The sequence below is a fragment of the Dama dama genome, chromosome 29 (assembly GCF_033118175.1).
Source record: "Dama dama isolate Ldn47 chromosome 29, ASM3311817v1, whole genome shotgun sequence".
Classification (NCBI taxonomy): Eukaryota; Metazoa; Chordata; class Mammalia; order Artiodactyla; family Cervidae; genus Dama; species Dama dama.
In genome coordinates, this window is record NC_083709.1 from 26,288,670 (window position 1) to 26,302,822 (window position 14,153).

The window sequence follows — 14,153 nt, forward strand, 5'->3', positions numbered from 1 at the left end:
TTTCAAAAGTAACAAAAAAATAGTAGTTATAAGAAATTTTTGACAGTGCACTACTTAAAACTTGAAATTAGTGTTAACTTATAACAATTTTAATAGAAATGAGATGTAGTAACTATGAAGATAGGATATTTATAGTTTCTAAATACCTTCATTTTTAGAAAGGGGAGGGTTGCGGTTGTCACTTTTGTTCATCTTAGGTAAATAAGTGAGCAATTTTATGTTGTATTGAGATGGTGTAAAACCTTAGTATGTATAATTTTGCAGTATTTTAAAACTTAGATATCGTGATAAGAGTTGTATATGCTACCAGTTGCAAGTTGCTTATCAAGAACATCTGTTTTAAGTAAATAAGATAATATGCCTGCATGTGGAGTGCTATCTTCATTTGGAAAAGAAGCTTTATTGTAGCTCAAGTAGCACTAAAAATGAGAACAGGTATTAGCTTGGCATATACTGTGAGATGATTGCACTAAAGAATATGTTTGTAATGAAATTTAAGTCTTGAATAGTGCAATAAAATAACCAGGATTGTGGTTTCACATAAAAATAAAAATACAAGCACTTTAGGGAAATCTTAGCAATGTTTTAGTATTGTTCTCATAAATACTTTTATGAATTTTAAATTAATATACTTTCAGTGAATGATATTGAGGGAAATGTCAGTGGAAATGAAGCTGTCTTTCTCTATGGATAATAAGCAATGTTGAGATACTATCCCAGTTCTGGAAGGCAGAGCAGTTTAGAAACCCAGCTTCTCAAACTTAAAATATGCCACAGAGTAGATTCGCCAGGAGTGTTCTGGAACTCTAGTCACTGCTCCTTAGCACAGGATGGGCATGTTCTGAACTTCAGTTACTGAATTCTAGTTCTGGATACTTAACTTTTTGGAAAAATAATATACTCCTAAACAGGTCTTAGGTAGGAGATTTTCCATAATACGTATAAGTTGAACAACAACTAGAATTGTGTTTATGACCACTCTTGTATTGTGGACCTGATAGTGATATGTGGTAGAACTCTGATAATGTTTGTTGGTTGAATAAAAAAACATTTATTTTTCTTCTGTTTTTGGTAAGGGGAAAGCACCCATGCCCTTTTTGATGAAGTATAGCTGTCTTGTGGGTTCAGCTCACTGTCATTAGAGTACTCAGAGTTCGATTTGTTCCAATTCACATCTCTTGTATTCCTTGAATATGTATGTATAAGTAACTTTCAAAGGGGCAGTAGTACTCAGCCAAATGCTGAACTATCAACAAGTGTCAATAAAACTGAACTCGTTGGGAATAAAAGACTGTTGCTTCATAAACTGCTGTTATTAAGCTTCAATGGAATAAAGTATTTGAATAAAGTTTATAGTGCTCTGAAAGTGAAAGTTGCTCAGTCGTGTTGGACTCTTTGCCACCCCCTGGACTGTACATGGAATTCTCCAGGCCAGAATACTGGAGCGGGTAGCCTTTCCCTTCTCCGGGGGATCTTCCCAACCCAAGGATTGAACTCAGGTCTCCTGCGTTGCAGGCAGATTCTTTACTGTCTGAGCCACCAAGGAAGCCCGCAGTGCTCTGGAGCATTGAATTAATGGGCAGCATGAATCTACAGTACGTGATTAAGTAAGCATTTTTATCAGTGGATACAAAAAAGGCATCAGGTAAACCCAAGACCAAGCCTTATTAGGAATAATACCTTCAGAAATTGACCTGTGACTCATCAAACTCACATGACCCACTCTGGAATGTATGAAGTTGTTTTGTAACAGTTATTTAACTATTTATTTGTTTATTTAACTCATGAAAAATTTCAGTGTACAATGAACCTTGAATACCTATCATTCAGTATGTTCCCTTCCATATTATTGGAAACCTTCTCCTTTCAACTTCTGCCAGCTTGATAACTTTGAAGCAAATCTTGATCCAGTTCTTTTTAAATATTTAGCAGATGGGCACCTCTCTGAAATCTTTATATATATTCCTTGGAATGGGAAGGCCTGAGCTTCTCAGAGGTCTTAGATAGGCTTGAATTGTAACTGTGTTTTCCATTGGAGAATTTTGAGGGTCTTTGGAAGCATTTTCTGATTTTGTAACTGTCTACACACAAAAAAATTGTGTTCTTTGTGTTACAGAAACCTAATTTTTAAACTATATCTGTTCTTTTTTCATCAGTCATTTTAGTGCCTCATCTTGGTGCTCAAGCACTGGATTAGATGTAAGCAAGTAGTTTTCCTATTCTCTGCTCTTTCCTTATCACTTTTTAAAAAAATTTAAGATTTTCTTAATCACTTACCTAATTCTTTGTATTAATAGTCTTTTCCATTTCACTTGAAAAATAAATCCACTGGTGTTCAGTACACTAAACTGGTTTGTTAATGCCTGTTCTTTATGCCAGTGCACTTTTCCCACCATTTGAAGGTTTTACTTACCAAGAGTCACTTGTATTTATTTCCAATACAATTACTGTAATTTTATAATATGGTTACATATAAAAACTGATGAAATAGCAGTATGAAAAGATTAGTTGATCACATTGAATGCTTTGGGAAAACTCAAAGTACAGTTGTTGTTAGCTGTGGGATAACAGCAGTAAAAGTTTGGGTGGCATTGTATATATATATATATATATATATATATAAAGGGTTATCTTTTTCTGCACTCAAGAGTTTTCTGTTTTAAATAAGCCAGAAGTAGAGATGTAGACAATGGCTTATGTGAGTAGGATGAGCCTGAACTCTTCTTTGGATTCTTAACCAAAGATTGGTGAATGAAGATTCATTCTGTTTTATGTTAACCTAAGATGCTTGAATTAAATATGTAACTTTTAAGTGTTTCCCTGTGTTAAGTTTTTCTTTTCCAGTAAAGTGATACCACCTGAGTTAGAAAAAAGTGATTTCACTGTATTAGATTGTTTTTACTTTTTTATTATGAGAAGTGTCATCTATCTAGAAAAGTAGAGAGGCTAGTATAATGAAACCCCCAAATAACTATTGCCTAGATGTAACAGTTATTACCACTTTTCATATTTGTTTCATCTGTTTTCTTGAAGTGCTATAAAGTAAATTGATTCTGAATGTTTACGTTTGAAATTTCAGAGAATAAGTACATTTTCCCACATAGCCATGTGTCTTGTGTCTGTTATTTAACAGCTTGTTTATTCAAATGGTAAATACATGCACATGTACATAGTATGATTTTTAAAAGTATATAGTGAAAATTAGTCTCACTCTTTTTTCTGTTTCCCATTCTGAGTGCCTTCCTATAGGCAACCACAATAAACAAGTTTCTTGTGTATCCTCCCCGAGATATTCTGTACATTTACAAATGTATAAGTGTATATATATTTTTTCTTCTCACACAAATTGTAGTGTACTGTGCAAACTGTTCTGTACCTTTTTTCCATTAAATCTTTTCCATTTAATAGTATGCCTTTTCTTGCATTTTGTTTTACTTAGTGCATATAAGGCTTCCTGTATGTGTGTGTGTATGTATGTGTGTGTATACATACACACATGTATATACACATACATGTATATATGTATACACACATGCATCTGTGTACTATTCCATTGTTGGATATAGCAAAAGTTTGTCAATGGACATTTAAGTGTTTACTATCTTTTGTTACTGCATATAGTATGAATATATCTGTATGTAAGTAATCATGTTTTTCAGTGATTATATAAATACCTGTAAATTAATTGTTGGATTAGATGTTTGGGCATTTGAAACTTTAATAGGTAACTGCCATAATTGACTTTCACAGAGTTTAAACTAACTTATATCTGTCCCCACAAATGTGGAGTATATGTTTTCATATACTTTAGCTAATGATGTTATCTGACATTTTGATGGTTGTTCATCTGTTAGGTAAAGAAAGGGTATCTTACTGGAAGGCAGGTATTCTCACCACTATACCACCAACACTGCACTGGGAATTTTAAGCTATAATCTCGTGAAGTGAAGTGAGAAGTGAAGTGAAAGTCATTCAGTTGTGTCCGACTGTTTGTGACCCCGTGGACTATACAGTCCATGGAATTCTCCAGGCCAGAATACTGGAGTGGGTAGCCTTTCCCTTCTCCAGGGGATCTTCCCAGCCTAGGGATCGAACCCAGGTGTCCCACATTGCAGGCAGATTCTTTACCAGCTGAGCCACAAGGGAAGCCCAAGAATACTGGAGTGGGTAGCCTATCCCTTCTCTGGGGGATCTTCCTGACCCAGGAATCGAACCCAGGTCTCCTGCATTGTAGGCAGATTCTTTACCAATTAAGCTATGAATGAAGTTGACTGTCTTTCTGTATGTTACAGAGCTGTTTGAACTTCCTTTTCCTATGAGTTCTTTGTCATTTTTTTACCTTTTGTGTATATGTGGGTAGAGGGTTTTGGTCTTTTTAATCATCCATTGTTTGTGATATGGGTTCCAATTGTTTGTTGTTGTTGTTGTTTTTTTTTTTTTTGCTTGTTGCTTTACTTTGCTTATAGCTTTTATTTATTTATTTTTGCACATGTATAAGTATTTCAGGTTTATATAGTCTGATTTTATCAAGCTTTTTTAGTTTTGGGGTTTTATATTTAAAAAAGGCCTCTCCATTCTGAAATTATAAATTTTTGATACTTTCTTCTGGTACTTTATGGTTTCTTAAAATGTTGAAATCTTTGATTCATTTGGGATTTATTATTGGTTACCAGTTGTTATTGCTCTTGTTTGTCTTTTCATTGAAAATTTCCACTGTAACATAATAATTCCATCTTGGTTTAATAGCATATCTTAGTTTTACCAGTAGAAATAAGTATTTTCCTGTGAAGCTTGGGATCAAATTTTGAATGAAAACTGACTTGATACTTTGAGATACAGATAATGACTACATACAATTTTTAGTATTACCACTTGGAGAACTATATCTTTACGTAGGAGAAAGTCTACATAAATGTAAAAAATGAAGGTTCTCGAGTTAAACTAAACCTGCATTTTTAACAGCAGACCTCCACACCTTACTATATCTGACTTATGGCAAGTTACTTAACCTTTCTGGGCCTGAATTACTTTGTTTGGACAGTAGGGGTAACATCAGTACCTACTCATATGATTGTGATGATGATTAAATCAGAAAAAATTATAAAGTGCTTAAAATAGTACTTGTTGAGAAGCAGTGAAAAAATGTTGCTGTATTTGCTCTGGAATTTTTAACTTTGAATTTGTAACAATCACAATTCTTAAAATTCCACTTTACATTGATGAGTACTGGGGATTCCCTTCCCCAAATTCTTTTTATGAAACCCTAAAGAAAGCAAAATAACTCATTGTTATTTTTAATTATTATTTTTTACTGTTACTGTGTTTTTAAAAAACAATTTATTACTTACAAGTTTCTAGCTTTTTCATTTATTACAAAAATAGTTTAAGAGAAAACTATTTTAAAGCATAGAAGGATTTTTTTTCTCCCACAAATGTGATCAATTTGTTAAATTGCCAATATGCTATGCTCAGTTATTTATTTATTTATCTGTATAGTCCAGGTCTTTGTTTTCTTTACACCCATCATTATGCTCAGTTAAACTCAGTATGTATTCTAAAGAGCATTGATTACCTGTACCCTACTTATGTCCTTTTAAGTTGTTATTAGGCTGTGATCTTTAGGCAGGCTATCAAAATAATAGGATAAATTTTTCAGAAAACCTTCACAGAAAATACTACTAATCATTGACAATATTGTGACTTAAAACTTGGATAGGACTCCAAATTTAGTGTTAGTAGAATGTTTGCATAGCCTACCTGTACCCCTTTAAATAAAGCACTTACAAAGTGATCTCATACAACTTAAAACTGGAAAGTCTTGAAAGCAGGAGTATAGGGATAGAAGAAAGAGGAGAACCTCTGTTTCCTTTAGTCACTTTTGTATAGAATAGAGCCCCCGTTTAGAGAGTTGCCTTATTTACAAAAACTTGTAATTGTAGAGAGGCAATTTATAGAACAAATTCTTAGAGAATCGTGGATCAGAGAAACTGGAGTGTGGTAACTGATTTTTAGAATTACATTATTTGGGGAACAGAAATGGAAACAAGGGTTGAATTTTGCTATCTTGAGTAATGACCTTGCTGAGGGAAACATTAGAGGTATGGATTAATTTGCTGTTTGGAAAAGGCCCTTTGAGAAAAATAGTTTTGCTCCATTCCATGGTGTTCGAGGGTTACATTTGAGCACTATGTGATTTCATTTTTGTGAACTTGTTCTAAGACTTGGCAGTACCGTAATTTGAAAAATATTAAAAGTGTAATTTAGAACAAAATTCATTAAAAAAAAATTATATAGTTATGTGGGTTTGGACAAATTTATCAACCACCGCAGCCACAGTAAGACCCCTTCCATCACACTCAGAATTCCCCCCATGGCTCTTTGTAGTCCACTCGTTCTCCTGTCTCCAGCCCTTGACAACCACTGATCTGATTTTTGTCCTTATACTAGTTCTTTTTCCATGTCATATGGATCAGTACAGTATATAGCCTTTTGAGCCTGGCTTCTTTTACTTGGCATAATGCAATTGAGATTTGCTTGCGTTGCTGTGTGCATCAGTAGTTCCTTCCTTTTCCTTGGTGAGTAGTTGGTATTCTGCAATGTGGATGTACCATAGTTTGTTATCCTTTCTCCAGCTGAGGCCATATAGTAGGCAGCAAAATGACTCTCTGGTCTCTAGAACCTGAGAATGTCTTTTGCATACTGACAAAAGGGATTTTGCAGATTTGGTTAAGGTTAAGGACTTTGAGATGGGGAGATTATTCTGAATTATGCAGGTTATCCCAGTTATCTTCCCATTGAGTAATTTAAAGGGAAAGAAGAGTAGGTCAAAGAGATGTGCCTGAGGGGACCTTGTGACTGGAAGCTGGCAACCAGCCAGGCAGCAGGGACTTTGGTCCTCGCAATCAGGAACTGACTGCCCAAATGAGCAGGGAGTGAATTCTCACCTAGAGCCTCCAGAAAGGAAGGCAGTCTGTAGGGACTTTGATTTGAGTGCAGTGAGACCCCGCCCAGACTTCTGACCTACAGAGCTGTGGTATACATTTATGTTATTTTAAACTATTGACCATGTATGTATGTGTTAGATCTGTTTCTGGACTCTCTTCTGTTTCATTAATCTAGATGTTTATCCTTCTCTAACACCATTACTGTCCTAATTACTGTAGCCTTTTAGTCTTGAATGTGATAGTGTGCATCCTTAAACTTTGTTATTTTTTTTCAAAATTGTTTTGGATACTCTAGTTTCTGCCTATGTCTCATTTTTAATAGTACAAAACTCCTTAGTTGGTAGACTGGCTTCCTTCAACCTCTATTTTACTCCGAGGATAGCGGAAAGAACCAAGGGTTTTACCTATCGCTAGGCTAGTTTGCCTGATTGTTAGCTGATTTTTGCCAGAACGGGAAGAATCCTTCTGATGCAGTTCTCTTTCTTTTTATCCTTCTGTTGAGGTCTCTTCCCAGTATTTTTCTTTTGGACAAGAGATTGATTTTTTTTTTTTTTTTTTTAGAAACATAAACCTTAGTGATTTACACATGTGGTTCTTTTTGGTTAAGTTCTGCAGATCTCCCCAGTGTATTACTCTGATTTAAAAACAAACTCATTCGAGTTACAAGAAAGAATCCTGCCCAGAACTGTACTGCAGGTAAAAGAAAGAAAGGTGGACTGATGTTGGTTTGAGAACTTAAATTCCAAGGAGAGACATAGGGCTTTCTTATAATTCAGGGTCAAGACTGTAAATTAAGCTGCTTTAAGGAGCAGTGCAGATGGTAGAAGAGAATTGGGAAAATTAAAACTCTCTTTCTTTTTTCTTTATGAAAAAGAGTACAAAAAGCATTGCGAGATTCTTAAAAAACTCAAGCCAGCCATGTGTTCCTTCCCTCCTTCCTTTACCTCTTCTCCAGTTGTTACAAAATTCTGACATGGTTTTAAAGTGTTTGAAATATTTAAATGTCATTTAAATATAAATTGGAATTCCTCTAGTTTTCCTACCTCTGACAGTATGTTTTATCATCTGGGGGTGACATTTTTTATTTTCCTAAAGCTGGAAATAAGATGTATGTACACATAATTTTCTTATACTTTAAGACATTTCTTATTTTGTTTCTATCTTGCCTTTTATATTCTTTAGTGAAAATCTTTAAATTGTATTACAGAACTCTGAATGTGTATGGTAGTTTTAGTTGTAAATCTGTGTCTGGAATTTTTTTCGGCTTCAGATGATACTGATGTAAAAGCATCTAGCTTTTCACTTTTCAGCCACAAGGCGGTGTACTGCCTCTACTGTCTGCAGTTTTTTTTTTTTTTTTTTTTTTTTTGGTGACTTTCTTTAACAGCCAGATCAAATCCAACTTAAGAAAAAAGGAACATTATAAAAATTCACTTTGGCCAGTAAAAGAAACTATTTATGACAGCAGATAGTTTTATAGAGGGGTCTAGTTTTATCTGAAGGTGATTCAAGGAACTTTCACAGAGAAAATAAAAAATAAAAGTAAGAAAATTCATAAAATAATTCATTTCATTGCTTTATTAATTTTTACTTGGAAAAACTTAAGAGTTATTAAAATGTTGCAGGAATAAGAATAATAATATAAGAAGTATATTTATATATGCTCTACCTAGATTTATCTGTTATTAATATTATATCCCATTGCACATACTCTGTTTATATACTTGTGTATTTCCTTCTAAAACATTTAAGGCTGAGTAACATACATCATGACATTTTACCTCTAAATACTACACTGCATTTTTCCTAAGAATAGTGATATTCTTTTTCATATAACCACAGTACATTGTTAACTTCAGTAAATTCAGCTTTAGTAAATTTAACATCAATAAAATAGTTTTGTCGAATCTGCCATCAGTATTTCCATTTGTCTCTTGACTCAATAATATCCTTTATAATGTTCTAACACTTTAGTTGAGGAGCCTCACATCAGTTGTTACATTTAATTGTCACTACTCTTCAGCTTCCTTTAACCTGGAATGTTTCCACAGCCTATCTTTGTTTTTTATAACATTGACTTTAACTTCCCTCCCCACTTTTAATAGAATATTACTCATTCCCACTTTGGCTTTGTCTGATGATTCCTCATTATACAGGTTATACATTCTCAGCTGTAATTTTACATGAGTCATGTTCTGTCTATTAAGGTCTTGTGTATACCTAAGGTCCTTTTAATGGTGATGTTACTTTATGTTTTTATTCAAGTCATTTTTTAAAAATTAGGTTTATGTGTTTAGAAGAGAAATAAATGCCATTTAATTTTAAGAGCAAACAAACATTTTCTCTAAAGGAATATACTTAGAAATAAGGTTCCCAGTAGATAAGATCTAATTTGACATAAGGCTTGAGATGGCATATTTTAACTTTATTTTTGCAAAGCTTTTAAAGCTTTTAGTGTATTGGCATTTAATCTTTCCCTAGACTGCCAGGGAGTCTTGTTGATATCCTCTTTGGGATCTGCTAGTCATTCTGGTGAAAGAGTAAAATCAACATTAGACTAAAAGAAATTTAAAAAATTGAGATATCTCAATATTAAATCTCTAAGATGTCACAATTAACACCAGATTAAAATATTTTTATAATCTCTATTTGAGTTTATACTTGTATTAGTAAAATTTCAATACAAAACAAACTTAAAAGAGCCAAATGTGTTGGCTGGAAAGAAAATTGTAAACTTCTCAAGGAAATAATCACATCTTTATCCTTTAGTTATTTGAGGAATTTATTATTAAGTGAATATAAAGTTTTGTGAATAGGTAACTTTCCTAGATGTTTTTAGTTTGTTAGTCTTAGAGTGTGTATAAACATTCTCAGAAGGTGATAGACACATATTTTAAAGAAAATAGTCATTTTGAGTATTCATAATAGTTAATTTCTTGACTTTCTGAAAAGTATTTGTAACATCAGTATAAAGATGGTACAGTGCTGTCTAAGAAAAAGTATTAGTTGAGCTCTTTTGCAGAACATAGTGGATCAAGAACTTTTTAGTGGCATCTTAAACATAATCAATTTACTTTGATAACATGTATATTACAGATAAAATATGTATTTCCCACATACTGTAAACATCAAAGCATTTGAGGTATGAAATTAGATGACTGTAAAATGATTTGAATGCCAAAGTGCCCATTAAATTTAACAGTTGAACTTGAAAAATTACTGGATTCTTCTGTGAGTTAGGATTTCTCCCATTAGCTACCCTGCAGAGTATTGGAAAGGAGAAAAAATTACCTTGGTATTCTTCCCAGGTTTGCTCTTTGATTTTACAAAGAAGTATACTACTTAAATTGTAGTAGTTTGTAGCTGCTGCTTCTGACACTGGTATACATGTTTCTGTCTCCAGAGTGTACTGAATTGTACCCTGGGGACTGAGAAGGATTCATTGTGTCTTTTCAAGTATATAACTTAATTCTAGGACCTTGAATATTGTTTAAAAAGTTGTCTTTATTTACTTTTCATTCCTCAGACAAGATAGCTGTGTAGATTCTACTTCATCCCTGAGAGAGAACAAGCAACCTGAAGGTTTGGAATCAAAACAAGGTATGGATCACATACTTGACTTTTTCTGAAACATTTGCCTGAAAATTATAAGCATTTTACCAATAATAAATTTTTATAGTCTTCTAGTTTTCCCTCATTTTATAAATAGGGAAAGAAAATAATTTATTTGGTCTGAGGTCAAGAGTAAGGAATACATCTTTTGTTTCATGACTCCTTCAGGTATTGGAGTGGTTCTGCCTTAGTAATATGCGGGTACAAATGCCACCAGCAAGGTATCATTTTGAAAAGTTTTAATTCAATGATCTGTTATATACTCTTAGCTGCAGGATACTGTGGATATGTTGACTGGATAACTGTGGGTTTTATGTGAAGGAAAAAAGTTTTATAGGATTATTTTTTCTCTTTTTTTTTTTTCCTTGATGTTTTGTCGTTGTTTACTTTCTTCCTTATATATTGTTTTCCACAAATCAGGTAACTTTTGTAACACTAGTAAAGTGGTATTTGTTACTTATTCAAGCCAGGTAGATCAGTAGGGCTAATGTATTAGATGTCTTTTTGTTTGTGTTTTCCTCATGCCTGGTAGGGAAAATTGAATGTAAAAATAAATTTTTATTAGTTCCTCAAAGACTACCTCACATTTTTCCATTTTCCTGATAAAATTACTTCGGAGCCATGAGAGTCTGTTGTGGCCAAAAGGGTTATGTTGTTTATTTCATAGGCAGCTAATCTTTGATGGCTTGGAATAGTTTCTCTAAAACTTTGAGTCATAAGAATTTCCTTGGTTAGAGAGATATAGGTCATCAGTTTATTCAGGCAGAATTCTTCTTTTAAGCTGTGGCCTGTGTTACCAACACTTAAGAAAGGGGGAAAAAAGTTGGTTAATTTTGTGATTCCTTCAGTTCGCATGTAGAGAGAACAAAATCTAAGTTTTCTATAATTCTAACTTATGTATTCTGGTGTGTATATATTTTTCTGATGATTTTGAGAATTCCAGTGCTTTTCAGAAGTCCTGTTGTGTTAACTTCTTCAATAGCAAGACAAAATTATATCTTTGTATTCTTACTTCTTCTCAGTATATTCTTGCTTCTTTTTAGCCTCCCCACAGGCATAAGCTCAGATTCATAGTTTTATTTATGTTTGTCGTGTATAAATACATGCTAAGCACACATCATTTTCATCTAATGTAGTCATAATCATTTAACTCTTGTATCCTGTGTGTGTTTTGACAACACTGCTGTTGTTTCTGCCTTTGTTTCTGTTTTTGCATTTAATGAGCAGGTGGTGTAGAGACTGTTACTAGATTATCTGTGGAGAGAAAGATATCTCCATTCCATATAAGGGATGGAAAAGTTCAGAATGGGCAGGTTGATTCTTGTTCCCAGGGAAAAAGGAATGGAGACCCCATTGTACAAATTAGCTAGTGCCGCTGTCTAAGGGGAGGGGTTTTTCTGCTCCCTTGTTCCGGCACCTGGAGCTGTCTTCAGAATCCCCTTTCAGGTGCCAACAGCCTGTTTTGCTGTGAGTCTTTTTTTTTTTTTTTTTTTTAATGGTAACTTCAGTCATTTGAAAATTGGCAGTGGAGGCAAAGAAGGAGAGAAAAATAACTCAGTAGCCAGATACCACAAAGCCCAGTTTTTAATGCTCAGGAGCCTTGATAGACACTCTCAGGTTCTCACCTCAGCATCAGAAGCGTCGGGAACACAGTCATCAGTAAGTGACAGCCAGCAGGGGTGAGGAAACGGGAGATCCAAGCCCTGCAGTACCGTTGTGCGGTACTGTTCATGTGCATACTGTGACTGAATTTCAGACAAAGGCCTATGAAATGGTTAAAATTGTAAATTTTGTTGCATATGGGATATATTATAAATTATTTAGAAGATTTAATTATGTGGAACACCTTACAGACGAATGTTAGTAAAGCTGAAATCCGAACTAGAGCGTAAGTAACTTGCTGGGAGTTACCCAAGAAGTTCAGGTACCCCAGGAAACAGAAATGCTGGTAGGCTCAGTAAAGACTGCATTTTTTTCTAAATGAACTAATATTGTCTATTTTTAATATGCAGATTTTCAAAATTGATTTATTGTTATCTCTAACTTCTATTTTTGCTCACAGTTGGCTAATAAAAACAGAACATAATTCTCCTTGTGAATGCATTGTCATTTTATTTAATGGCTTGACCATTTAAGAAAATTCATTGAAGCTTATTTAGTATTAAAGGAACTGTTGAGTAGACCAAAATATAAAGCAGCATTGAATTTTCTCTTTGCTCTTTTAGGATAAAATAAATCTTAGTATTATGCCCTATTAATAGTATGTGATATTGGCAAGTTATTTAAATTATCTTTTCAGTTTTTTCAGCTTCTGAAATACTCAATATTGAGAAATAGTAACTATGAATTAGGTAAATTGAAATTGGCATTTCTTTGTCTAGTACTGGTATTATTTATCTTGTTGATAGGAAATTCATTATGAAACTGGCTGTGCTGAAGATGAGTATCAGACTGTACACTAACTTCTGCCTTCACTGAGAAAACATTTAAATGTAAATATAATCCAGTTGATTGATACTGTAGTAAAATAGCATTAGGATTAGTGTTGTAAATCATTTTTAGCAAAAGGGTAGAAGAATGGTTTATATAAATTTTCTAAATTGGTCATTTGTGATCCAGTTAAAAAAATGCAACTGCTGTTTGTCAAAGATATTTATTTTTCAGTTTACATGCTTTACAGTTTCCCCTTTTGCCTTTTTTAAAATTGGGGGATAACTGCTTTGCGGTGTTGTGTTGGTGTCTGCCATATAACAGCGTGAATCAGGCATAAGTATACATATATCCCCTCCCTCCTGAACCTCCCACCCGCCCCCCCAGGTGGTCGCAGAGCACCAGGTTGAGCTCCGTATGTCACGCGGCAACTTCCCACTAGCGCTCTGTTTCACGTGCGGTAATGTGTACGGTTCAGTGCTACCCTCTCTAATCATCCCATCCTCACCTTTTCCTTCTGTGTCCACCAGTCTGTTCTCTGTCTGCCCCTCAAAGTTATTTAATACCTTGAAAATATTTTAAAAATGTAAAACAAATCTTTGCTAATATTAATGAACTCTCATATATTTATCTATGAATAAATAAATTTAAGACATTCAGTAATATTAAAGCAATTTAAATTGTTGCTTTAAAGTTTATAACGAGTATGTGTAATTTTGCAAATTATTCTCCTTTGTGATTGTAAGAATTAAGCTCTTATGTTTGTGTTCCTTCTTGGAAGTTGTTATGAGAATTTTTTTTTAACTCTACATGATTAAATAGCTAAGTTAAAATTGTATATTTAGGATGAAGAGAAGAGTTGAGATTTATAGTAGTTCCTTTAAAATATTTGAAAGGCTGTTATGTAGAAGACTGATTAGGTTTGTTCTAATAGAGAATAAAAGTAGGGTTAGGAGATAAGGTTCTTATCAGATATGGTTGGTTCAATTTGTTTATGTCAAAGAGTCAGATGTATCAGAAAATGCATTCTGCTTTCTGATACATCCATATTGCTGAAGGTGTTTTCACACAAGTCACACAAATGGCCACTTGGTGGTGCTGCTGTAGAGAAGATTCAAGTAGTGTTTAAACATTTGGATGTTTGACCTTAATCTTGAAGTTCCTTTC

At 33.8% G+C, this 14,153-nt stretch overlaps 1 protein-coding gene across 1 annotated transcript in view; it reads left to right on the forward strand.

Annotated features, from left to right (window-relative positions):
• Positions 1–14,153, forward strand: part of CAAP1 (caspase activity and apoptosis inhibitor 1) — a 71,644-nt gene that overhangs the window by 15,719 nt on the left and 41,772 nt on the right. The window contains exon 5 of the mRNA XM_061132286.1: positions 10,471–10,544. Coding sequence (XP_060988269.1) covers positions 10,471–10,544 — 74 coding nt within the window. The remainder of the gene's footprint in view (positions 1–10,470; positions 10,545–14,153) is intronic.